The sequence below is a fragment of the Typopeltis vanoorti genome, chromosome 22 (genome assembly GCF_054136105.1).
Source record: "Typopeltis vanoorti isolate ZY-2024b chromosome 22, IOZ_Tvanoo_1.0, whole genome shotgun sequence".
Lineage (NCBI taxonomy): Eukaryota > Metazoa > Arthropoda > Arachnida > Uropygi > Thelyphonidae > Typopeltis > Typopeltis vanoorti.
Genome location: NC_143570.1, coordinates 68,345,443 through 68,373,019, shown reverse-complemented (window position 1 = coordinate 68,373,019; position 27,577 = coordinate 68,345,443). Strand labels below are relative to the sequence as shown.

Genomic DNA, 27,577 nt, shown 5'->3' with positions numbered 1-27,577 from the left:
CATATCTGGCGTAAATGTTTCGAAATTAAAATCAAAATAACTAACAAGAAGAGTAATAGAAGCAATCTGGGGATGAAATCAACGCATGAATATATTTCAGTATTTAGTGCAAGAGGTAGAAAAGTAATCAGAAAATGGAAATAACTTGCGACCTTTCCGTTAAATTATTCGAAGATGATTTGATGTAATGTTTCGATTACATTAGTAAGAGAAGTGCTGCCAAACCTAATATCTAAATATGCAATACAACTAATCCTGTAAGACTGGTTAAAGGAATTCAATGTTTTGTAAGAAATGTAGTATGAAAATAGGAAAATATATAAATATAGACAGAAAAACAATAACAGTAAATATGAAAGTGTGTGTGTGTGTGTGTGTGTGTGTGTGTGTGTGTGTGTGTGTGTGTGTGTGTGTGTGTGTGTGTGTGTGTGTGTGTGTGTGTGAGAGAGAGAGAGAGAGAGAGAGAGATCAGTCAAAACTGCAAGCTAGCAGTTTACAAGATAGTATGTTCAAACACGTTTGGTGAAAAAAAAAAAAACAGCTGATTAAAGAATAAGATAGATGTAAGACTTCTAGGGCAGTCAAAAAAAGTTTTGGCAGTGATTTAAGAACTATATTAAAATAAAGTTATGAAAAGTAACTGACAACTAACAGACAAAAGTGAAAAAAGATTCTATAGTACTCAGTAAAGAAATTAATTGTAAGAGACCGTCTTATTATCATATACAACTAAATATACTCCAGGAATATGAGGTTATAATCAGCGTTCTGTCTAGATGTTGCATGCGGATGAACGCCCTTCGCTAGAAAAACCACCATCAAGGATTCTAGGAATATTTTATAAACATTTTCATTTGAAGCTTAATTAGTGGGTTTTAGAATGACCAAGTAACATTTTTACCTCCTTAAAATAAGTTTTAAAAAAGTATGCAAATTGGAGAAGTGATATACTCGCTTCATGACTCTTGCATCTTCATTTTAACTCCAATACGGGTAAATAACGATGCTGCTATAATGATAAATACTATAATGATATTTATAATGAGCGTATGAACCAGCAACATTCATTTGACTAAAATACGCGAATATAAATTTGATAAAGAAATCTCATAAGAGATGTGTGTATCATCAGCTCCGTCACGCGTGTTTATTCGTATTTATTTAGCAGGACTAATTATAATAATGGTAATGAAAATCACCACTGAAGAACAAGAAATGATATTGAAGAAAATTGAAGATTACCCCGGACAATTAAACCATGAAAGTTCTCTCATTGGAAATGAAAGGAAATAATCTATTCGTGCTGTTATGGAAGGAAAGCCTTTTATTATTTAATGGAGTTAGCGAAATCTCTATAATCCTGTTCATTATACAGATGTACAGTCCGAGTGATGTACAACAATGGTGTGTGGTTGGATGCGTGCGTGAGTGTTCTGCCATTAACATCATTGTACTTTATTTTCAAGATGAAAAACATCATGCTAAGTTAAAATTTGCATCAAACGATTATGCTAATTAAAATTTTCCTTAGCAAAATTCAAGAAGTTTTTCAAGAAAAATTACTTTAAATTTTCACATTTCAGTAATTAATTACACAACAGGGATGTGGTTGGGAACTCTTAGTGAAATGCAATCGTAATGCATTCTCCCTTTACCAATACGATCTCATTATTAGAGAGAAATGTTATCCATAATCAGACTTCGACAGAACTCAAGAGCCTCTTGGCTCTTTTTCGACAGAACTTATTGGGATTATATATATTATATATAATCCCAATAAGTATTATTTATCCTTTCTAGATAAGGAATGATTTTAAACAGAAGCTAAATGCTTGAAATAGTTTGGAAGTGACCGATTAATTTAAGCCAGGGGTCTTCAACGCATGATCCGTGGACCATCTGTGGCCCGCGGAGCTCTTCGCCGTGGCCCGCCGGCCATTTTGAAAAAATAACTACTTAACATTAAAACGCAATTAAATAAATAATAATTTCAACGAAGCCCGCGGGCCACTAAACTATACTGCGGTATTTAGAATTGTAAGATGCTTTCCAGATTCACAAGAAACGCTGTGCATTTGATAGTTTACATAAAATCCTATAAAAATAAATATTAAATAGACATGCTTCAGCCATCTACCAGCGCCAAGCGGTACTTTAGTACTAACGTCGCAGGTAGATGGCTGAAGCAGTAGTTCGTTCGAGATACATCTCGAAGGTTCTCGATACTTCGTTATTTTTATATAAATACAAGAGGATCTCATCCACAGTCAGTAGTCAGTCGCGAACAGTGTGTAATTCGTGTATAAGCGCATGCAGGTTCGTCGTGTCAGCCATAGCCTATTGTGGTTTTATATTGCCAGACTTTTTTCATTAGTGTGAGACGTATTCAGTAGATAGCAACCGTTACACGGCCATTTTGTATAATTTTTTGGATTCACCTGCCATCACTATCGCGTCTACGAGTAAAAAGCGTAAATGAAGTGATTCTTGTCTGGTTTTTAATGAAAAATGGACCAATTTGTACTTTTTGTGCCGATCGACGATAAGTCAGTGTGTTTAATTTGTCATGAGTCAGTGTCATTATCAAAATAATATAATATAAAACGAGTTTTTGCAGAGTTTTTGCCTTTGTTCTTTTAATATGCAATATCAAGATCAACTCTCACACATTTGTGTTTTCCCATACGCTCTCAGTCACTTTAAAGTTTCAAGGGCTGAAGAAATAAGAATTTTACCTGGCTATAAAATAAGAATGGGTGTTTGATATTTGTTTGATTAGGGTTCTAGTAATTGAATAAGAAAAGTTAAATTATATTGTGATACCAAAAATCATCTTTCAGTTTCTAAATTGCACTACTGACAATGAAAATTAAATATCCACAATACACAATCATTACGCGAACCAAAATTTGAAATATTAGCAAAGTCGACACTTAAATCATTAAGAGCCAAGCAACAACATAGTGACAATTATTGTCTCACTGAGTGGGTTTCCATTAAATCTGAATTCTGTCATATCATTAAAAATGCACAAGTTGTTAAGAGTGCCTTAGAAATGTAGTAGGCAGCACCATGCCGTTAAAAGTGGGTTTAAATCTAGTCTATGAGGGAAGTAGCTTTTGTATTATTATTTTTTCTTCTTCCTTTTGTTCCTCTTCTTAATTGAAGGTAAGTTGACCAGTTTGGCTCAAACGGGATCAGCTAAATAGGAAGAGTCCCCATATAGAACACGCTATATGGAGAAAACCACATACATTTAACCAGGAAAAATGCATTGAACGTAATACTATGGAAATAAGTTTTGGTTAGATAAATTAAAATTAAATAACAAATAAGATAAACAAGTAGAAAGGGCGCATAATTATCTCGTATCAGCAAAGGATATCTTGGGGGAAAAAAAACATGTATGACACACTTGTTTTATTTTTGATAAATATTTAATGCGAAAAACTTTTACTGGAGAAATCGAATGACTTAAAATTATTTAATAGTTCGCGGTAAGCAAGAACACCAATTTTTAAAGAAAAAAATTGTTCGATAAGTGATTTTTTAAAAAATAATACGCCACAAATAGGAAGTTTTTGATAACAAATACTTTCTTAAACTCATTATTGATTTTTATATTAGTAATGGATTTTTAATTTGAAAAAAAGAGTAAATTAGTAATAAAGAAGAAATGTCTGATTAATAAAAGTATGATGTATAAAATATAAAGTATATTTTAGATATCCTTTATTATAAAAAATCATGAACATGAAATTTTAATTTCAGCATGAAAATCTGCACTGTTTTCTCTTCGTTTGTTACCTGTCCTTGTTCGTTCATCAGGCAAAGACGTGTAGCTCCAAAATTGGTAATACATACAGCAATATACACTGTACAGTACAGCATGCCCTAAAACAATACCGTACACTAATTCAGTCACCAGTGATAATTACTTATATATTATACTAAATAACTAGAATTGCATAATATGACAATATTATACTATTTAATAATTTTTCTTCCGGATTATCATCACTATATGAATTTATTTTTTAAATCTACCCTCGACTCATAACACTTATGTTTCATGCTTAAAACTATTTTAATTCTCAATATTCATATTAATGTTCATTTACCAAACTCACGCATTGATATCCTTCTATTGCAGTAATATTGTCATATTACTGCAATAGAAGTATGACTCTATGACAATAAAAACGTTGTCTTTGTACGAGTTCGAACTTTTTTCCCCCTCTTCATTTGTTTTTAGTTAGGACCTGGTTCAGCCAAGTATGATAGTTCCTTGCACTAGATGTAATATAGTCCTTGCAATAACTATACACTTCAAATGAGTCTTATCCTTCTTACATTAGTCCATTTTAATAGGTTACAGATAACCAGCTGAATCTGGTAACTATCCTGATACAATCAATCCATGCTTAGTGAATCTCACGTGGATAACTTCGGATCTCCTTGACATCCATCAAAAATCTAGGCGCCTCAAGTCCTAACAAGTAACTTATATAAGAGCATCACGGATTCTCTCCTATAAATGAATCCTTTCAGTTAAATCCAGTCAAGTTCTGAGCTTGATTAGTTTTCTTGCAAATATGATTCCTAAATCAATGTATTATGCACTAGTGGGTTAGGAAAGCGTCGTTGTCAACTTCCTATATTAACTCTTTTCAACGCCATTTAGTTTGTATCCATCTAAATCTTTCTTTTTTCTTTTTTTTTACTGAATCTGTTATCTTACGTTTCTATGCATAGACTTTTAAAATCATTTATTCAAAAATAAATTTTAAATCTTTAAAAACTTTAAAATTATTTTTATGAGTGCCGAGATCATCCTGACAATTTATTAGGTACTTTATTCACTTCACTTCATCAACAGAGAGAGAAAAGAGAGAAAGATTTGCTCTTGTTCATTCTACTTATGAATATATTAATCATCCAGGTTACTAAAATCGAAACCCAAACTGTTTCTAATCATTTGAGTCCCAGAACCCGTCTCCTTACGTCTTACCGTTAATTATCTACAAATCAAACAATTCATTAATCCATCTCACTAAACATTCATTAATATCGATTGGGCACATTTTAATGACTTAGCTACCAGAGGTTTCAGAGGTTTGAAAATATGAACAATTTCCTTCTCCCATATTATATTATTAGCCAAAACACACTTTTCAGCCTGTATTTTCTCTTCAATCTCACACTCTATTTATACATTCGCTAAGTAGTTAAATTTTCTAACTATTTATTATTTACTTATTATTACTTATTATTACAGAATTATAATAAGTAGTTTTTAATTATATTAAAATTATTACAAAATTAAGAAACATCTTTCTGTAACAGGCTCTTTCCATGCCACACTCATATAGCTGATTATGATATCTTCGCTTCTATTTACTTGATCATTATCGCATGCCTCTAAAAACGTTGTGTTAGTTTTCTAACTGTAATTCAAATTTAATTTCACAATATTTAATTAATAATTTAATAATAAATGGTTAATAATAACTGATTGTTGTATTTACGTTACTTATCAGTTGACCTTTCAGAACCGTACTCTATTTGTAATTTGGTGTATGTCCTTTAAGAAAATGACTAATACCCACTTGCCTTAATACCTCTTATTAAACTTAATTTAAACTTAATCCTAAATTTATGTTTTCTAATTCTCTTGAAACCTATAAAATCATCTTTCTTGAACCTCCAAGAAATTTCAAACAAGCAGATGATTTTTGCATGGAAAAATCATTGGCTATCAAGGCTGTGATCATGACCACATTTGTGCCTCTGGGTAAGTGATATGAACTATTCATAATTCCTTTGATGTCATTAATAATTTCAAGACCTTCCAACCCTTAAATTGTTCACGTACATATTCCTTTTAAAAGCTTTTACGAATTAATTTCAGGAAGTTGATGCCTATTCTGTTTATAGTCGTTTCGTTCACCAAGGCCAAGATTAATATTTTATGTTCCTTATTATTGGTTTTCTGCTTTCTTCACTGAACTAAAATAAGTGGAAGATAATGTTATCGCCGGTTTCAATGCTAGAACAACAGATATCCAGAGTTGGAGGTAGTGCAGTTTGAAACACTGATAAATAGAGGGTTTCAAACTGAACTACTTCCAGCTCTTCTCTTATATGGATTTAATGAGTCGTCAGTTTCGCAGTTTTGGTACTTCCTTATGAGCAATAGCTCTTATCCCTTATAGGTCGCTTCTGACAACATTACAATTCCTTTCCTGTCATGTTCTTACTCATCAAGAACCTCACACCATTAACCCAACTTTCAGAATTTTCTACAACATTTGGCTTTCTATCTCTGATAGTATGCAGCAAGCTGTAAGATTCTTATGGTTCATTTGAACCATAGAAGTGTTTTTAAAACCGTGTAGTTTATATATATATATATATATGAAGACTATCATCAAGTCATCCTGTAATATTGTTATTCAACAAACGCATCTTGGGTATTCTACAACACGTTCCTCTCCTTGTCTTAGTCATTTCCAGTGATTGCCACTACAATTCTCTTCCTTTTTACAACTATTATGGCCTTATCAAACATAGGTCCATTAGTACGGAATGCTTTTCCACAGGACCATAAATGCATTCCAAATAAATCGATCCCACGTTGAGAAATGTAAAAACATTTTCTGCAACAAACTGCTCAGAATTCGTTTAATGTCACTGCACTAATCCTACATTCATTATGAAATCTAGATAAATTATAAATTTACTTCACTGATTTTTGATTTTCCAATTAAGTCCGAAAGTGCCTCCATCTTGCTTTTAAAATTTTCAATTTTAAGTCATTCCTTATCAGTAAGTGTAAATATAATAATCTCTTTGTCGGAAATTTGACTTCGGTAAGATTTTAGATTAGTGAAGAACTTTCAGCAATGCTTTTTAGCTGAAAGTGAATTAGCCAATCTCATACTGAGGTGGTGGTGGTGGGATGGGGGACGTTTTCCGAGGAAATCTGAATCTTTCGTCCCGCAACAAAACAAACCGCCAGTAGAACACACGCAATTTACAGACAAACGTACTTCGTAGGGCTAAATGCTTTATCGTAGAATTATGGTGAATTCTAAGGATACTTTGGAAAATAGTTAGCGCTTTAGTGCCTGTTAGACGATGATTAACAAGATTATAAATCTAATTTATTTTAAATCCTTCCTGTTTATTGTCGACGTATAATCATATGATTTATAAGGTTAATATTTTATGAATATTTTATGATTTTATTCATATCACAGTATTAATAATTCTACTAATAAATTTCTAGGATAGAAATTTAATTACATTTAAAATACATCCGCAAGAAAAAATGAACTAATTCAACAGAAAATAAATACTGCAGAAGCTAGAAATAATACTTGGAAATAAACTAAACCGAAATAACATGAGCGAATACAGAGGATTAAAAAGCAAACTGAAATATAATATGATATAATGATAGCTTATTAAGAACCAAGTTAAAATATATATTCGTTATAAAAAAACATAAAAGGAAAGAATGTTAAACAAGACAGAGCTATAATATGTACACTGTAAGTTGATAAATAGAGATGAGACTCGTAAAACGCAGAGATTAAAAGAGAAAGATCTCTCATAGTGAAATAAGGATGAGAAAATTTTCCGGAAGTTCTGATAAATGATGCTAAACAAGTGCCAATAAAAGCTGACTGTAAAACACTAAACAGAAAGTTGAAAATGATATTTGGACATAAAACAATAAATCACCAAGAGAAAAAAAAATTCTATACAAAAAAGAAAATGATTTTATATGCACGTCATAAAATTGTGTAGATAATTTAAAAAGAGATATCAAGGAAGCTTACTTGGATTTAAACAACAATGAAAACTTAGGATGTATGAATAACTGCACAAATAAAAAATAAGAAATCAGCAAGAATTTAATTTTAACTGCTGAAAAATTAAACATCCAGTGAAAGGAGAAGAAATATAAGTGATATTGAAGAAGGTTAAAATATATAAATTATTACAATAAAAATGATCGAATTATCACAGGTTTCGTGCATAATAAAAATCGATGTGACTGGAAAAGGAAAAAACGATCGCTAAATACAGAAAACAAAGTAACATTAACAGAGAAAGACTGAAGAGAACGAAATAAATTATTTCTGGAAAATTAAGAAAAACAAGTTTGGAATAAAAAATAATTCTACTGAACAGTATGCTTAAGTTTGTGAAAGGCACTTCTGCAATGCGCGACTTTTACAAACTTCGGGACTCTGAGGTCTCACCAGACTAGGTGTGTGTGCGTGTAGAAAATACTCTTGCTATATTTTAATTTATATTCTTAGAAATATTAATATGAATAATTTTAATCTGTTTACAAAGGTGTAAAAGTATAAAACTATGACTTAAACTGGAAACAATATGCAATGCTAAAAACTATTTAGTAACAAAATGTCTTATTTGTTCAAATTGCCAGGAATTGCTATAATATCTATAGCTCTTGAAAATGCAATAGTGATTAAATTATTCATTTCATGATTTTACACAAGAATAAAATATAATTATTTATATTATTTTACGGAACTACTCATGTTCACAGTACATATTCGAATTTGGTTGTAAATAAAAGGAAGTCTGAGAACTTGAGTTTCTTATACTTGAAATGATGCAATTTAAGCACTATATATGACACTAAAGATAGAAAAATGCAAAAATAAAAATTAATTATATGTGTAGCGAGTCAAGAGAAACTATCGGCCACAACCAGATTTAGAATTTCGTTTATTTATTTAGGGTTTTATAATATTTAGCGAAAATAGTATCGCAGCAAATTTATTTGCATTGGTCGTTTCAATTCATTCGTTTCTTATTTTTATTATCCGATTCTCTGGTTCCACGAATTTTATCATAATATCCATATTCCGTTATAATGTCCATATGTGTTATAATATGAAAAGTAGGAATGAAATTAAATTAAAAATAAGGATTAACAAAAATAATGATAGTGATATAATATTCTTTAGCATTTGTTATGCGTAGTTCAAGTTTAACTTAACATGTATTCGCAGAAAGATCGTTTATTGTTATTAGTCAAAAGATAAACTTCGTGGAAAAACACCAAAGAGAAATTTTGTTTAGATTAATTGTTCATTTGGTTATTAACACCTCAATGTTTTTATTATGTTTAATGAAGTAAAATGTATCAGGATACTCTCGTGCTTAAGTTAAAGTAGCTGAGCATAAACGAATACATTTCAATGTTACATTTAACAGACTCTTAAAAGACGAAATAATGATCAGTAAATATGCACTTTGTCATCTAAAATCCCAATACGGATTGAAATCTTCAATTTTGTTTTTAATTCTACGAATTAGAATTGATCCATGATCACCTGGATATACGTTGTTCGTTAATGAAAATGGAATTTCATTGTTATTACTCTTTATGGAGAATATTTTTCACTTCATTTTAAAGATATATTTCTTTTGATGTAGTACATGGTAGGTAACGCCTTCTGGTCAAAAATACCTAGACCCGAATCCTAAGATGCAAGGTGCATAACATGGGATTTTCTAACGAAAATTAAGTAGTTGTTCCAGTGGCGGCTCGTGGCTTGAAATCGTGGGGGTGCTGCAACTTTCGAAATATACATACACATTGTAAGTATAGTGTATACGTGTTTGGATTAAATATCAAAATTATGATAAAAATTTAAAAAAAATAAACATGAAAAAATATTGTTTATTATAGATAAAATTATACAGTTTAGTATAATTCAAAATTACTTAAAAATAAAATATATTCTTCTTGTTTTGTTTCATGAAAAAATATTGTTTATCGATAAAATTATACAGTTTAGTATAATTTAAATTTACTTAAAAAAATAAAATCCATTCCTTTAACTCTAATTAAAGGAATGGATTTACAAATATTTAAAGAGACGGAGTAAACACGATAAGCACTACGAACACTACTACTGGCGCAAACTGCATAGAAACAAAGTGAAAGTGCGCAATGGACAGTGCCGCATTACGCTAACAGCTCGCATCTCACTATGACGTGCATATGCTTGCGCGCCTAGCAATATGACACTGTGCTAAATACAGTGCTGCTAGCGTCCTTCGCCCTCCTAAGTGCTAAAGGATGGATTTTTATTATTTTTTATACAAAATAAGAGAATTTTATAGGATTGTTGATGATAAAATTAAATATTACAAGCAAGTATAAATAAATTAATAAATATATTTATATAGCGAGAAAAATTGGGGGGTGCTGCAGTTCCGCAATGTCTATGCACGAGCCGTCCTTGAGTTGTTCTCCTTCTAATGTAGCAAGGGACTTTCCTTCTGAAAAGTCGATAATTTTGTCCGATTAGAGACCACATGAGTTATCAGATCATGGCGTTAGCGTTTAGAATCCTTTCATAGCATAATTTAAGTTGTATTTTTGTTTTTACGGCGAATATTTTTTTTCATTAATGTAACAGGAGTTGGAATTGTTCATTACTAGAAAGTAAGACGAAAATCTGAAAACATCACTTGAAGAACAGTTACAAATACTTATAGCAGTTGTACAGATTTTGTAAATTTTTATTAAATTGAGTGAGATTTCAAACCTCATGTGCATTCTTTCCATCTCTTCTAATGTTATTTATTCGGCATACTTGATTTTTTTTTTTTAATAAACGAAAAACGTTAGGTAATTTCTGTGTAACATTTAATATCAAATAGTTTGAGATTTTTTATTTTATTTTCAACTAATTTAAAGTTTTGCGCACTTTTTTGCTAAGATTTTAATTAAAAAATATTTGAAAAACCCAGACTCGTTGGCAGCTGCTAATACATGACAGCCGCCAGTCACCTGCAAATGACAACAACTAATATACTGAACTTCAGAAACCAGAAGAAATTTTGCCCTGTTCTGATTTTAATAAATTCGGAAAACGACAACCCAGACGTGCACTATAAAGATCTCTTAACCTGACAGGCTACTTCCAAAAAAGCAATAATGAGGGTCAGCCACCAGCTTTTCTTATGGCAAAAACAGGTCAACCTAGGAATGAGTAACTTAGTAATTCTTTGATAATCTTGAAGTAAAGATACTTGAGAACTAGTAAAGACTTAAGTGTGCTAAATATGGAGAGACCATATTTAGCACACGGAAAGCGATTCAGCCTGTTAGACTAGGCGCTTGTTGTTCGTCAAGTTAACTGTATCTAACTTTTAAGACGTTTTATTATTTTCCAGAATGGGGCAACTATTTACATGAAAAAGCAGAAATTGGGCGTTTACTTTTCATTTCTTATGTCAAGCTGTTCTAATTCATTCACGAAGGGTTCTATTTCGAGACCTTAAGGAAGACTAAGTTTTTTTTTTCTTTTATGTATCAAATGATATTCCACAGAAATATTAAAATGACTGTTTCTAATAAATGGATTCAGAAATATTCATTTCGTGAAAGTTCAACCTTTACTGAAGACTAACTTTTACTTATTGCCACTAGATTTATCAGCCATAATTTAAATACTTATTTCAGACGAATTTTACTAGTAATGTATGTGTGATGGAGATTACAATTGAGGATGCGATTACTTGGTTAAAGAGCACTGAATGATAAATGTTTAGAAACACTTATTGCCCGTTGCTATACAAGTTTATACGAAATGTTTATACGAGTAGAATATAGTTTAAATCCGATTCACATTTAATTCAGTGTGTTTTAAAAAAAAATCTATAAAATAGTTTTAATGGTGTAGTTATGTTAACTCTGGTCTGAAGCAGTATGCAAAAGTTTGTATTTTTTAACTAATTTGACTGAATTTTATAATATTCTAATATCAAGGCAACAATGAATTCATTTTCATTAGATGTTTCCTTGGCCTGCGACTGAATGTTTTTTTGGAAAGAAAGAAAGAAAAGAGGAGATTGCATAATATGCACTTCAACCCTCGTCACTTATAAGTTGAGACATCTAAATTTCTTTCTCTCTTTCATTTTTGTGAAAGTTCTCTGCGTATTTCACTACTCTAATGACATAATCATGAAGTAAACAGTATTTTCGTAAAATTTACCAAGATTTTCTTTCAAGTTTGTTTAAGCTTGAATATTCGTATTTTATTACTTCTCTAAAAACTTCAGAGATGTTTTTGATAGCGTCATTGGTCTAAGTTCATCTCTTGTCATTTTATATTAACATGTCCTGCGGTAAAATATTTTCTTGGTATAGGTAAGTTTTTCATGCGTTCTTGGTGTAGTCTTTCATTTTTCTCACGTTATAAATAAATAAATAAATATATATATATATATATATATATATATATATATATATATATATATATATATATATATATATATATATATATATATATATAAGCTTGTAAAATATTCATTGCTTGTTACTCAAGCACACTATTCTGTTTTATTCACACGTCATGAATTCCTTAAAAGCATCTTCAACTTCATTACTCCCAAACTTTAATGCATTATATTACCGCAAATATTGAGAAACGTTTTTAAATAACGAATGTAAATAAAGATTTTTGCTTTAGACTTTACTTGTACTTGGAATTTTCACCTCTTGTCAACTTTACTGGTCTCTTTGCATTTGTATAAAGTTGCACTTTATAGTTTTAATCGAATTTCTTCATAATGATATCAGAGTATTGGGCTGAACCTTTCTCTTGTGGTCAGTTCTGACCATAATATACGAAATTAAGAATAAAGTTATTTATGCATGTGTTGTCCCTCGTTGCATAACATTTATGTTTCTAAAGCGGTGTTCTTTCTTAGGAAAGAGAACGTACATCCTCACTACGTACTAAGTAGGAAAAAAGGAAGAAACCTCGTTTGTTGAAGATATCAGCAATGACGACACACAAACGAATATTTCAAGTATCATCCTGCCATGAATGAGCCATCATATATAAAAACTCAGATGTAAAAAAAAACTCACTATCGCCTTATCAAATAATACCAAAAGTTTCGACTATACCATAACAAAACCAGTATTACAAAAACTCGTGCTTTGCACTTTGATTTATTAAGAAAATTTATATTTTGCTGTCATTTTGCTGCCTAAGCCACATACAGAATTAAAATGAATGCGCCATCATATATATGGGCCATCTCAGTGACGTATGTCTTTTTTGCCTCAACCGGAATGCATTAAGTATCATGGCCTAAGATAGGTTCCCTTCACAGCATTACTAGTACCGTCTGTTAGACCAATGACTAGGTTGAGCCAAAAGGATTTCCCTTTAATTGGAAGTGTTTTATGCCTGCTGATTGTATGTGTGTTCTTTAGACAAATGGTCGGATTTTGGGGATGGTAGGGCCATGCTTTCTGATATTTGAAAATAAAGCTTTCTGCTTTAGACTTTATTTGTGCTAGGAATTTTCACTCCTTGTTAACGTTACTGGTCTCTTAGCATTTGTATAAAATTTCACTTTATAGTTCTAGTCGAATTTCGAAGAAACATATTTCTGAAAGAAACATGCTTCATATGAGACCAGCAACCTCACTTTCAGTTGAAAAGTTCTTATAAAAGCTACATGAATATATCCAAGTTTTTTATTATTACAAATGCAAGCAAAAATATAATGAGACCTGTGTGACTCAGAGGTCATTTGCTTATAACGTTCAGTAAACGTAACCTTTCTATCAAACTAATTAAAGGATATGAAATTCGAAAAATCCAGGTCTTCTTGATGCATTTGTTTCATGATGATCACATACTAGAGAGAGATTGTCAACCTTCAAATGAAATGAGAAGTTCTTTCTCATCCAAAGTACTAACGTACTTTGGATGAGAAAGAACTTCTCGTTTCATTTGAAGGAACTTGGATTGTATTTCTTGTGAAACATAAGATCGGAGACTGCTCCAGAGAGCAGAATAGAAGGGATGAAGAAAGAAGAAGAGAAATTTGTTCTGATATGGAATTAAATTGTAAACGAGAGTTGAATACGACTGTAGTATGCATTTCACTGGATTTATCAGTGTGCAGGAATTATTAATGATTCCTGCACACTGATAATAAAGTATTTGTAGAAGAGCTTCCTTATTATTGGGAAGATTTTGGTGGCACTCTCCCAAATATGAAAATAGTATTTAATAGTTGGATAGATTTGTGATTTGCATATGGTTAGTAGTGGTAAGGTAACCCTTGAGCGAAAGAGAAATGCTAATGTTTCGATACCGATGGGATAATAGTTATAATGTGTTTATGCCAAGATTTTAGAGGAATCCCAAGAAGATAAATCTCATCTTGTCTACAGACTTGGGTTTAAAAGTACCATTTCTGATCAGGATAAGCATTAGTCCACCCAATGCACGAATATGCTATAAGTCTGTAATCATTTTTCACTGATTAAGGGAGGGTGGGAGGGGATTCCGATTAAAAATTAATATTTCAAAGTTTAATGTAATCAGGAAAAGATTTTCGTATGTACACTGGCCGCTGACAGACTGGCGGATAAATTTATAAATAAATGTAATAGTGTGTAAATAACTTCCATCAGTACAGATGTCAATTTGCGTCTTGGGTTTCAAAAGTTATAATTTAATTAAATGTAAGTTAGTAACTTATTCATGGAAATTGTGTAGGCCTTTTGGAAAAACAAATAAAATCAAAATTTATTTCGAAATATGTCAAGCTGTTCTTGTATATAATCTCTATCGGATGAAAAAATTACAAAATTACTTTTCATATTTCACTATCGTTCCCAAACTATCTTCAGGTTTATTCAGCACGTTTATCCCCTTTTGTTGTGACTCGGACTATCATTTTCTTTTACCATTAATTCTGTTTAATTCGATATTTATGAATAAATACTGCTAATTGCGATGCAGTGCTATTAGGCTGTTTCATGTACAGTATTTACAGTACAGCATGTACAGTATGTACAATATGTACAGTACAGCCTTTCTGCGTCAATAAGACAAGCTTCTTTCTCAACCAGGTCATTTCATGCATGTTTGAAAAGCCCGTCAAGAGCCTAGGACTTTTCGATATAAGTTTCTAGGGCTATAAAATCTGCCTAGGTTCTTAGGATATTTTCATCTATATTCATAAAGTTTTAACTGGTAACTAGATTTCAATAATACATCTGACATGCCTATAAGATAATTTAACCGGTTACACTTAGAAAAATTGATTCGGTTCAATTAGCTGATTAAGACAGTGCAATAATTAAAATAATAAATTCAGCATAGCGAATTAGTTGAACATAGTCAGATAACATTAGAAGGCAAAAAATCCTGTCACCTCTATATGAGAAAACCAATTAATTTGCTTTCAACTGAAAGCACCTTACAGAATCCTCTTATCATAGACGAAATTCGAAGTCAGCATAAAACTTTGAAACGGACGATTTCTTATATACCGCCTATTTATAATTGTTTAAGACACATTTTATGTATCAGAACATCCAAACCGCAGGATGGATTTCTAAAATGCCCATTAAGTACCTTAATAAGGTATATAAATTATAGGCTATGACTATCTGGTTCAACACTGACGTTTAATCAATTGCATAAACAACGATATATTACTTAAAATGTACACAGAATACTATTTATGGCACCAGAATCCAGAAGAAATTTGTCATTAAAGTTTGAATATACAGTATACAAAAACAAACCAATCAGAAATAAGCCTAATTAAATGACATTACACCAATTAAAATAAATGAAGCAAAAATTAAAGTTACATGACAACAATTACGATTACTAAACCTATAGTTATTTCTACCGTGGGTTTATTAGTGTTAAAAATAAATTATTTTTAATATCAATTAAAATAAATGAAGCAAAAATTAAACTTACATGACAACAATTACGATTACTAAACCTATAGTCATTTCTACCTTGGGTTTGTTAGTGTTAAAAAATAAATTATTTTTAATACCAATTAAAATAAATGAAGCAAAAATTAAAGTTACATGACAACAATTACGATTACTAAACCTATAGTCATTTCTACCGTGGTTTTGTTAGTATTGTGTGACGATCCTGTCAATAGATGTATGATAATATTGGGAATATTGGCAAAGTAAATATTTTCACAGCAACCTGAGGTCATACTTGTGTAAATGCACTAATTTGTGTTAAATGAACAAATTAAATTGCAATATGTTTTTGCCAAAAGTTACAAATTTCCTAAAGAAGTAGTTAAGGAATTAATGTACAGTTGTGCAATATGAAATAAATATGCAATATATACGAAAGTTTATCACACGAAAATTTCCGGCATATTTGCCTTATGAACTTTGAAATGAGAATGACTCCCCCACAAAATGAGAGAATAGTGTTTTATGTGAATCCAATAAATAGTAGAATCGTGTTAAATTTCCATCTTCAACTTAAAACTTTTGAAGAATTTTGTACAAGGATGAATTTCTAAAAGGTGAAATATTTCTTTAAAATGCCAAAGAAGGTTGGTGTTGCGATGAAACTTTTGCTCCAATGTTTGCACTTGCAGTCTGATGTTGAAAGGAATAGGTGAGTTGAAAAACATTTCACGAGATTTTTAAAAGTTGGAAAAATTGCAAATGACTAAATATATAAAACCTGCTATTTTTAACAGGAAAATGAGAATTGCTACCCGCTTCTTACCTAATTTAGATATTGATTATACAGTATATCTAAGTAACGTTAACAGGTTAAAAATAATTGAAGCAAACTGTTTACACTGAGAAAAACATTCTTTCTTTATCGGAAGTTTAGTTTTATTGAATTAATTTTTTTTTATGTGAAATTACAAATCCTACGTTAATTTTGTCGCATTCATTAGTATTACATATTTTTATGATGTTCACGTCTGTATGCTATGTTTGTTATTTTTCTTGTTATAGATGAAAATACACCAACCTTGCCAGCTCTCTATAAGACAGGTAAGTAACCTTCAGTTGTAAACCTCTTAAAGTAAACATTTCTTGCTTTTCTAAACAGGATTCATATGATGTCTTTGAAAATAAAAGAAATGTTGTGAGTGCGATGCCTAGGTGGCAGGGAAAGTATGTTCTCAATGAAGTGAGCGATTGGAATACTATTGGTATCACAAAAGAAAATAAAAAAAAATAATAAACTGAATTCATAATTTTATCTTTTTAGAGTATTGCAATTGCTGTTTCTCGATAAATTAATATTGGAAAGTTAAATATAAAGAGCTAATAAGCTTCATTTCGGCGATATAAGCATTATTTAAATTAAGGGGATATTAAATCCCACATTGTTTTAAAACCGAATAAGAAACTCAAAGATTGTAATCAGAGAGTTTCTTGCCGAATATAGTAAACTATAAAGTATCGGCGACCACTAGCGGGAGCTAATGCAAGTGAGCTTGTACGTAGTACAATACTGGACAACTCGTAGCAAAGGTGGTGAAGTTCTGATCACTATGCTTAGGTATTTCCCATAATGTAAAAACACATTTCCTAGGAAATGTATGCTGTTATTACATTATGGTGGAAGGTCACTACCCAGACCGGTTTCAGCCTTTTTTGAGGCTTCATCAGTGAGTAGCTAGACCAATTAATACCAAAGTGTATAGCGAAAAGAATCTGCTATACGAGTTTCCAAACAGGTGCAACCATTAAGTTACTTAAATATAAAGAGATAATAAGCTTAATTTCGGCGATATAATTATTATATTCGGCAAGAAACTCTCTGATTGCAATCTTTGAGTTTCTTATTCGGTTTTAAAACAATGTGGGATTTAATATCCCCTTAATTTAAATACTTAATATTGGAAATACCGGAAAAATACCATCAGATATAAGCTAACACAGCAACATTGTGACCTCGAAGGTAAAAACAATAAAATATATAAGATGAAATAAAAAATTAGACGCAAGCCTTGGAATAAATGGCCCACTGAAAATGCAAGTCGACAAGATAGCACTTCAATAAAATAACTGCATTATATATGGATTATAAAAGGAATGAAAAGAGCAAAAATAAAATGTAGCATTCGTAAATTCGTTGCTAAAAGTTTGGTGGTCCACTAGCTCTGTATCACCATCAGAACATTTTAAAATATGCGTAAGTTAAAACTTAAGAAATTAAGTTTGAAAGTGAGTGCATTTTTAAGTCAAAGTTTTCGCAAAAGTTGTACTTTGAATAAAAATTAAACGAAAGAAGTTGATAATCTTACCCAATTTTTGCAAAATTACTCCAATGAGTCATCATCACCTCTGAAAGCATTATCTCAGACTTGCTATAGTTCCTTGAAAAATGAGACAGTGCTCCTACTAAAGGTGCTCCAAAGACATACGGTAGATCCTCCCCGTGAACGCATCCCAATCGAGAATCGTAATCCCCGTATTCTGTCTGGTAACTGAACATATAAAAATACGATCGCATTTGAACAGCCGATGAATGAAGATTGCCAACACGAATCAACGGGGCCACAATAAGAGCGTCTCCCACTGCCTCTGCTGTGCCATCAAAGATATCATTTGGATGTAGCATAGGACGAGACCAATCCATATACTCATTTACGATGGTGAGAAAGATCTCTTGTAAATGATAAGTAAAGAGGTTCCGCACTAACGTCCGTAGTAGCCTGTCCCGTCGGCTAGTTTCGATACCAAAGCGTTCTTCCATCGCAGAAAAATAAAAGTAAGATTCCACACGAGTTACGCCAAATAAGAGATCATATTGAGCATAGAGGTCATTATACTTTTCCATTAACACTGCAGGTTCTTGGGGAAGCACAATTCCGTCTATCGTTGGTCCGAATGACGTCAGGTGATCAGGAACGATAAGCTTCACACCCATAATTTCGGATATTGTTTTTTTCCTCAGGCAATCCACTAGCGCTGTATTATCAATAGTAGGACAGTTTAAAACACGAGCAAGATAAAGAGCGTATGTCACAGCCTCACGAGCGATGGCCCAAGGACTAAGCGCTGATCCACTCTGCATGATGGCACGATGGAAAAGACCTGAAAGTGATAAGATTCTGATAAAGCACAAAAATTGCATAAATGTTTCCATATAATTGAAAAATCGTAATAACAATTCGTGCAAATAATATTAAATTAATGGGCAGAAATAGGAGTTCAGAAATCCACTGATTGTTTAAAATTATGATTCTGCGAAGAACTTAAAGGATATTGATCTATCGCATGCTTATCTATCAAATTAACAGGGAAATAACTTTCAGATGCTCACAATATCACTACTACATTTTAACTATTTAAAAATACTGTGACAATATCCTTCTGAAATAGCGAGATATTAAAAATTCCTACGGCATTGAATAAGAAATTCAAAGTATAATGAAGAAACTAAGATTTCCTAATTTTTATATGACCACTACTCATGAAAAGTTTTAAACCTATAGTTTATTAACACTGTAGGTGGAATAAGAAGGTATTTATTATTATTTTATTTTATTTTACATAATCAGGAAATCCTGTTCTACAAATCAATCATAGAACATTGTCATATAATTTCAGCCCTTACTGGTGTCACATAAGTGACAACAATGAGTTGTATTTATTAACATCATCATCAAATTCCTGCCATGTACCCTCAAGTGGTGTACAGGATATGATAGTACCACATGAAAAATTTACATCATTACTAACTTCCTATCTACAATTTTCCTCCAAATTAGTCTGTAACTTGTCAAGACTCCAACATTATCAGATCTTATATTTCTATCATATACGGAACTTTGTACAGTATCAATCCACCTATAATCTTGGTTTTCGTCTGGGTCTTTTTCCCGCCAGCCTGGCAAGGAACACTTGTTTTGCTAATCTTTCCTCACCCATTCTGTTTAAGTGACCATACCACCTTAGATTAGCTCTGCTAACGCATTCCTGAATGCTGACAATGTCAGGTTCTTTCCTAATATCCTCATTTGTAATATGATATTGCCATTGATGCCATCTGTTCACGCATCTAATCTTTCTCTAGTCTTTCGTCAAGTGACCCAGCTCTCAGATCCATAAGTTAAAACTGGTTTGAACACTGTCTTGTATACAGCTAATTTAGTGTTCCGACTAATTTCTCTCTTATTCCATATGAATTTATTCAATTGACTTCCTACCATACCAGCTTTGTTGATTCTATTGTATATTTCCATATTTAATTTACCATCTTCACTAAACATCGTGCCTAAGTAGCTGAAATGTTTTACTTATTTCACAGGTTCTCCGTTCACAACGCAGTTGATATTTTCAACGATTCTACCTATTTTCATTGTCTTGGTCTTTTTATTGCTGACCATCATACCGTATCTATTACAACAGTTATTCAATTTAGTCAAGGAATCTTTCAGACTTGTAGCAGATTTATTTAGAAGTATTACATCGTCCGTAAAGCAAAGAGCTGACATTAAAATCTTTAATTTTGATATCATGTTTAATACCACTTTCCTTCATAATATGATCCATATAGATAATGAATAACAGAGGGGATAATGTACATCCTTGTCTCACTCCAGATTTAATAATAAACCATCTCCCTGTACTTCCTTCAATTCTAACTGCTGACTTACAACGAATAGAAAGACTAAAAGTATTGCTTGATATAATGCCCCATCGACACCATATAACAGTAGCGTATTGAATAGCTTCTCTCTCTTGGCACCTTGCCATATGTCTGTTCCAGATCGCCAAAACTTAAATATAGATCTTTGTTATATTCCCATGCTTTCTCAACTATTTTTCGTAAAGTGAAGATCTGATTCTGACAGCGTCATTTGGCCTGAATCCTGCTTGTTCTTCACAGCTTTTCTTCCACAATTCTTCTCAACCGTTTCTCAAGTATACTTGCATAAATCTTGCCAGGAATACTCAGTAGGGAAATACCTCTGTAATTCTCACATTCAGTTTTATTTCCCTTTCTATATATGGGTTCTATGAGAGCTCTACTCCAATCATCAGGAATTCGTCCCTCTGTCCACGCCTTCTGACTATGCAGTGCAGTCACTGTAAGACTTTTATACCACCATACTTCAGCATTTCTGGTCGAATATCATCTACTCCTGCTGCCTTTCCACATTTCAAGCCTTTGATGACTTTTTCTACTTCAAGTATAGATATGTATATGGACTCTATGCCTGTTGAATGTTGTTTACCATTGTTCTATCACGTTTTGTTTCATTTAGCAATTTTTCGAAATAATGACTCCATATTTCATAGATATCTTTTCCCCCCGTTTTCTTGTCACCTTTATCATCTCTAACTCCTTTTACAGCACTCTTTCCCCATTTCTAAGCTTCTTCAACAATCTCCAGAAGATCTTACCACCTTCTTGATATTTATTTTCTATGTTCTTGCATGACTTTTGTTTAGCTAGTTTTACACAGTGTTTAGCTTTCTTACATTTGTCTCTGTATTCTCTCAGAGCATAAGCTGACTTATTTGCCAGGAACTTTTGAAATGCTTATTTCTTTTCCTTCACTGCCTCTTTAACTTCCTGTGTCCACCATGGAGTTCTGATTTTTCTATCCTTGCAGACAACCTAACAACAAGCCTCTCTGGCTGAATCAATTAGTGTTTTCTTCAAGGGTTGCCACTGAATCTCCAAGGTTTGGTTGCTGTTCTCAAACTCTTTCGTTTTTCTTCAATAATCTTTGTGTATTATAGTCTACAGTTCACGTCCGAGAGCTGCTCAACTTTTATTCTCTTTAAAACTTTTTACATGTTATTCTTTTCAATATGAAATTCAATTTTATTCTGCTCAAGGCTAAATAGTGATCACTTTCAATTTCAAATCCTCTTTACAATCTGGTGTCCTGCACCAGGGAGAAAACATCACTATCAACAATAACATAGTCAATGAGACGTTTCTTATTCCATGCCTCTTCTCTCCATGTGAATTCGTGCACATTTTTATGTTGGAACATGGTGTTAGTAATAACTAGTCCATGTCCTAAGCAGAAATCCAACAGGAATTTTCCATTATTATTAGCTTTGCTCTTTTCTCCAAATTTTCCCGAAATATTTTTGTATGTCTGACAATGATTTCTTACTCTGCTATTTAGATCCCCAACAAGGACCAACTTTTCCTTTTTCATTGTCAGTTGCTTTTTCTAAAGCATCAAAAAATTCATCCACTTCTACCTTAGTGAACCTTCTGTGGGACCATAGACACAAATAAGTCTCATTGTCTAGTTCCCCATTCTCATATTTCCCCAACTCTACTTGAGGCTGCCTGCCATTCAAGAAGATTAGCCTTGTATTATGGCTACTCCTTCTTTTCCTGATTGTCATTGCCTGAATATAATATTTTGTATTTGTTGCTTAGAAAGATCTTACCGGCTTTTGTCTTTTTTGTTAATATATTATGTCGATCTAGTACTTATCTAATTCCTAAGCTAGCTCCATTTCTTTGCCATTCAGACTTCTTATGTTGACAGTGCCGATCATTAACTATGATGATGTTGAGTTGAGGTGTGTTTTCAGATTTGTTCCAGTAGCTGACTTTTTGTTGTTCGCCCTGGTTCCATGGCGAAAACAAAGGGAGCTTTGTTAAACCGGGCGACGCCAAAGCCGGCATGAACTTTTGTCATGTTGTACCATTATTTTGTATTTTGGTTTTTATATTTATTTTTTATTTATTAACACCCACCTAAATATACCACAAATATTGGTCACCACAGAGAGATTCAAAATACGCAGTCTGTTGATTAGAGAGTCAGTTTGCTAACTTCTCAGCTGGCGGGCGAATAGGAAAGTAACTACATTTTTGTAATGTTGCTATAAAATTTATTTTTAAAATTATTTTAAAAACAATAATTAAATAATTGCAATCATAGTTTGATAAAAAAAATAATCAAAGATTAAATAATTTATAAACTGTTCCAAGTTTAAACGCTATAGCATATACAAACTATATTAACATTTGTTGACTAATTGTTTGTTCAGATACCCTCACTAATTTTCGCAATTAAGTTTTCGCAAAACATTCGCAATTACTTGAGTGTAACTAAGTTACCATTGTGATCAGACGTCGTCTAATTATAGTTCTCTGAGTTTCCATTATCGAAGTGTAACTACTTTCTTGAATGCTTATTACGCATGACGAGCAATAACAATGAAGACGATTTAAGAAAACCACATTATTGCAAACGTTAGCTAAAGATTGCTTGGAGTTCGGGGAGGCATGTAAAAGTAGAGAAATTGATGGCAATTAAGTTCCTCAAGTAGCAAGAAAGAAAAGAACAAATAAAAGACGAAATGTGAAGATCACATTTTATTAGGTAATCACACAACCGTAATTCGATTTATTTCCAGTAATTAGAAAGTGCAGAAAGATAATTTAAAGCATAGTTTGTTAAATGAATAGATAAAAAGAACAAAAAGTGGCATTAACTTAAATATTTTAACACTCAATCTCCGTGGATGATATTCCATACTTGCCAAATGTTCAGATTTTTTTTATCCATTATTGAAATCCGGATAATCAGTAAATGATGGTTAATTAATAGAATCTTAGCGCATCGATTTTGTGATATGTCATTTCTCCTTTTAATCACAAAAAGGGTTTTCTTTCGTTATAATCATTTCTTTAACTGGTAAGTAAGAACAGCAGTTTAACAGGCAAATGATATGTTCAAGTCTTATTGAAATAGTACTGCTTCAATCCATTTTCAATTTGAAATATTTTTATTACTACATTGTTAGAGTATAATTAAGAAAACATTTTTACCTATTTCGGTAACTAAGATTATTTCAGCAATAGGGCCTAGTTTGAGTAGAATCTCAGTATAGACTGATAGTTCGTGAAATTGCTCAATGTCACGAACACTGAATCTGTTAGTAGTGTTTGTAAAAATATTTCAGATATAAGGAGTCTATAATCAGTTCATGAGTCAAAAAGATAATTCGGCAGGTGTTACTTTTAGAGGAATATTCTAAGTAAAACCGTAAAATAACTTTAGAAAATAAAACTGGAAAACTGGTTTTCCGGTTTTGTTTTCTAAAATGTAATTCCTCCTGTATAAGACGGTCTGATAAACATTCAATGTAATTTAATACCCCAGTGAAATAGCCTTGTTAATGGGTATGAATGCCAAAACATCGTGACGTGACATTTTTTATAGCACATTTTAAGAACAAAAAGTGGCAAAAGTGAATTTCTTACTTTTGATAGTAGCTTGTTTTTTAGAGCATATTATACAAGTATGGTGTGAATTTTAAAACAAGCATTACGGAAATGCATTCTGCTGAAACTTTGATCGTATAGTAAGATTAATCGAAGACATAAGGTCTAATAAGCGTTCAATGCAATTTAGTGATTTAATACCCTCAGTGGAATAGCGTTGGTAATGGGTATTAATGCCTAAACATCGTGACTTGACATTTTTTCTTCTGTTTAAAGCAGGGGTCGGCAACCTTTTGGGATTGAAGAGCCATTTTGGAAATTATATCTGTTAAAAAAAAAATTAGGTAGCCGCACGCAGTGATTGGTAACCAATGGTTCGCGGGTTGCATACGGTCCTCTCAGGTTTTTTTGTGCGGTCCACGGTGTTCGGTTTGTACGGCAGAATTAGTATATTTTAATTAAAAATCGATACCCTAATCTATACGAATGTTTATTTTTACATGTGGATTTATGTGTGCAGGTTAAAAAATTAAAATATAGCTAAATAATGGAAAATAAATTAATACTTTCTTATCAAAGAAAAAGAAAATATTCTTTATGCGGATCGAACCGAGTATTTGATTTACTATTTAATTGCTCATCACTGCTTTAAATTTAGAAACTACATTGAAAAATATCATAATTAAATTATTTATTCAGTTTTTTTTTTTTTTTTTTTTTTTTTTTTACAGTAACACGTTATCATACTTACAAAACACAGGGATGACATGTCACACGAAATTATATGATATTTTTAAATATTAAATAATAAAACAAAGATTTGCTCCTCTTTACAAAAACATATTTATAAAATCCAATAACATATCTATTTCCTTAATTTTTTAAATTTAAAATATCTTCTTAGTACGACTTTTGCTGTTGAACTTCTTGGGATAGTTTCTCAATATGCGGTGAAAACGCCGTAATTTTCATTTTCAAACATGAAAATGAAAAGTAGGTTTCTCAACTTACTTTTAATAAAATTCATATTAGAAAACATTTGCTTACAGAAATATGTCGATCCGAAAATCGATAGAAGCCCAAATGCGTATGTTTTTAACTGAATGTAAGTGTCCGGAAAACAATTCTACGTGTCAAATACAATCTGATCTTGCTTTTTAAGATCTTCTATTTCAGACCATTTTTTTTGTATTAGAAGGGTAGATTTTTGTCTTTCCATTTCCTCCAGGTCAGCTTTAAGATTTCTAAATTTTGATTTCCAAAATCTTGTGTTTTCAGGTCCTCTAACTGAAGTTGAAATGCAACCTCATCAATTCCAGCAAAAGGTGAAAAATTTAATTCGGCAGGATTAATTTCAAGTGGTTGCAATAAAACTGACATAATTGCCTTGTTCTTTCTAAACTCGTCAAATCTCCCATTAAATGGAGATCGCATATTTACCACAATTTCTTTGAAAAGGTTAAATTTATGGAATTATTATCAGCTTGTTATTGCTGATATCTCTTCAACGTAGGAAAATATAATAATATACCTTTCTCTAAGTCTATTGCAAACAAATATAATTTTTGTTCAAACGAAATCACTTCTTCTATAACTAAAACTGCTGTATTTCCCTTTTCCTGTAGTTTCTTATTTAGTGCGTTTAAATGGGAAGTCATATCCACCATAAAGTAGAATTTTTGTAAAATGTAAATAGAATGTAAAGAACGATTATCGCGTATGATTTCAAAGAGTTTAAACATGAAAGTATTAAATTTTTCAGCATCGCATGTATTATTTTCAATTGTAAAATAGCCTTGACTTAATGTAAAATGTCCTTAATTTATTGCAAATGCTAAATTTAGGGTTTTTAGTTTCTAATTTAATAAATAACATTCATTTTGCATTATTCAAAAATAGATTGTTTAATAACGAAAAGAGCCGCAAGTTTGCCAACCCCAGGTCTAAAGTAAGAAATCTTAAAGCACATTTTCCAGTTGCTGGTTTTTTTTTTTTTTTGTAAAACTTAATTTTATTTGGAGATATTAGCAAGTCCATAATATATCTTTATCTTATTCCCTCTAACTACATTATTAATAATACATTATTAATAAAATGATGTAATATAAATAGTATTAATTATGCAATCCCCCAACTGAATTTGTAATTAGCAATCGGCGGATTCTAATAAGTCCTGACATTTGCAATTCTGTTGCAAAGAAGCGAGCATCACCTCTGCAAGATGAGAGGAACGTTTATAATGGCTTGTTGATTGAATAGTTGCCGGTTTGGTTTGCTCTATTATTTGGAGAACACGTATATGTTCTCTATTTTGGGTTCGAATCCCATTGAAGCCATGGATGTTTGTAAAATGTCTAAGCGATAAAACAGTCCATTGGCCATTGCGAAATCAATGCAGTGCTTATTAATGTTTGATGTGGTTTGATATGCTTTAGTTTCTGTCGCAGGATTTTCCGATTATCTAACAACTAAAGCACTAATGAATTGTTGGTTTAAAGCCTTTCGTGGGCGGTTACACATCAGATATGCAGTGCATATCTATATAATATATATCTTATTGCGCAATATAAAGCTTCTCTCGACCAATTCACCCCCCCTCCACCTTTCTGGGATATGGTTTTGGTTTCCACAAATGGGACTTACGCGTAGCAGGTTATTACCTCGCCTTAAAAACATACTTGGATCTACGATTGAAAAAACAACCACCATATTTCTTTGTGGCCAAACTGACTCGCGGTGTTTGACCTCCAGAGAACTGTTACTGGTTTCTGTCTTCTGCATCGCTTTTTATAGGAATGACGGTGACAATCTAAGACAAGTATAACACAATGTAGGGAAGGAATGCCTCTTATTGCTAGTATTGAAACTAGTTTCAGTTTTTGAAAGTATGGATTCTACTTGGTGAGTAAATTTCAGATCTAACGCAGCTGGATTGTTACCGACGAGCTAGCAAATAATACCTGGCTACCAGTTACTTCATATTAAAGTAAATGGTAGCAAGGAGCTGTCGAGGACACCTGTGAATAGGAGACTGGATACTCCCTTGGCGATAGATATGGTCTCGAGTCTTTCATACCCATACTGCATTCTTGACATATGATAAGCAATTTTCTGACAAACATCAAAATGCCCTAAATAAATACAGTAACACTGAAAATCAGAAAAAAAATCTTCCCAAAAAATAAGAGCGAACATCTCAAAAACATGACAACTTAAAAAAAAATTTAGAAAAAAAAACTTCCACATTCATTTCAATTTTTACATTTTCATTTTATCATTTTTACTGTAAATATGCACGATGTTCATTACTACTTGCATCTAAACTACATTTTTTTATTTATCATGAACCTCAACCTAACAGCCTTCACAACTATTTACCTCAATTATCCGAACTACGCTCTTTCGATTCCTTTCGTCACACTTATGCATGGGGGTTAGATCCGATCTCACATGTCCAAGAAACCTAGTCTCATCCATGATGCTAATTAACATATAAGAGTATAAGTGTTCCATAAGGATTACCT

At 32.0% G+C, this 27,577-nt stretch overlaps 1 protein-coding gene across 1 annotated transcript in view; it reads right to left on the bottom strand.

Annotated features, from left to right (window-relative positions):
• Positions 1 to 27,577, bottom strand: part of LOC150094475 (neuroligin-4, X-linked-like) — a 352,524-nt gene that overhangs the window by 55,405 nt on the left and 269,542 nt on the right. The window contains exon 4 of the mRNA XM_090412476.1: positions 18,142 to 18,934. Coding sequence (XP_090268602.1) covers positions 18,142 to 18,934 — 793 coding nt within the window. The remainder of the gene's footprint in view (positions 1 to 18,141; positions 18,935 to 27,577) is intronic.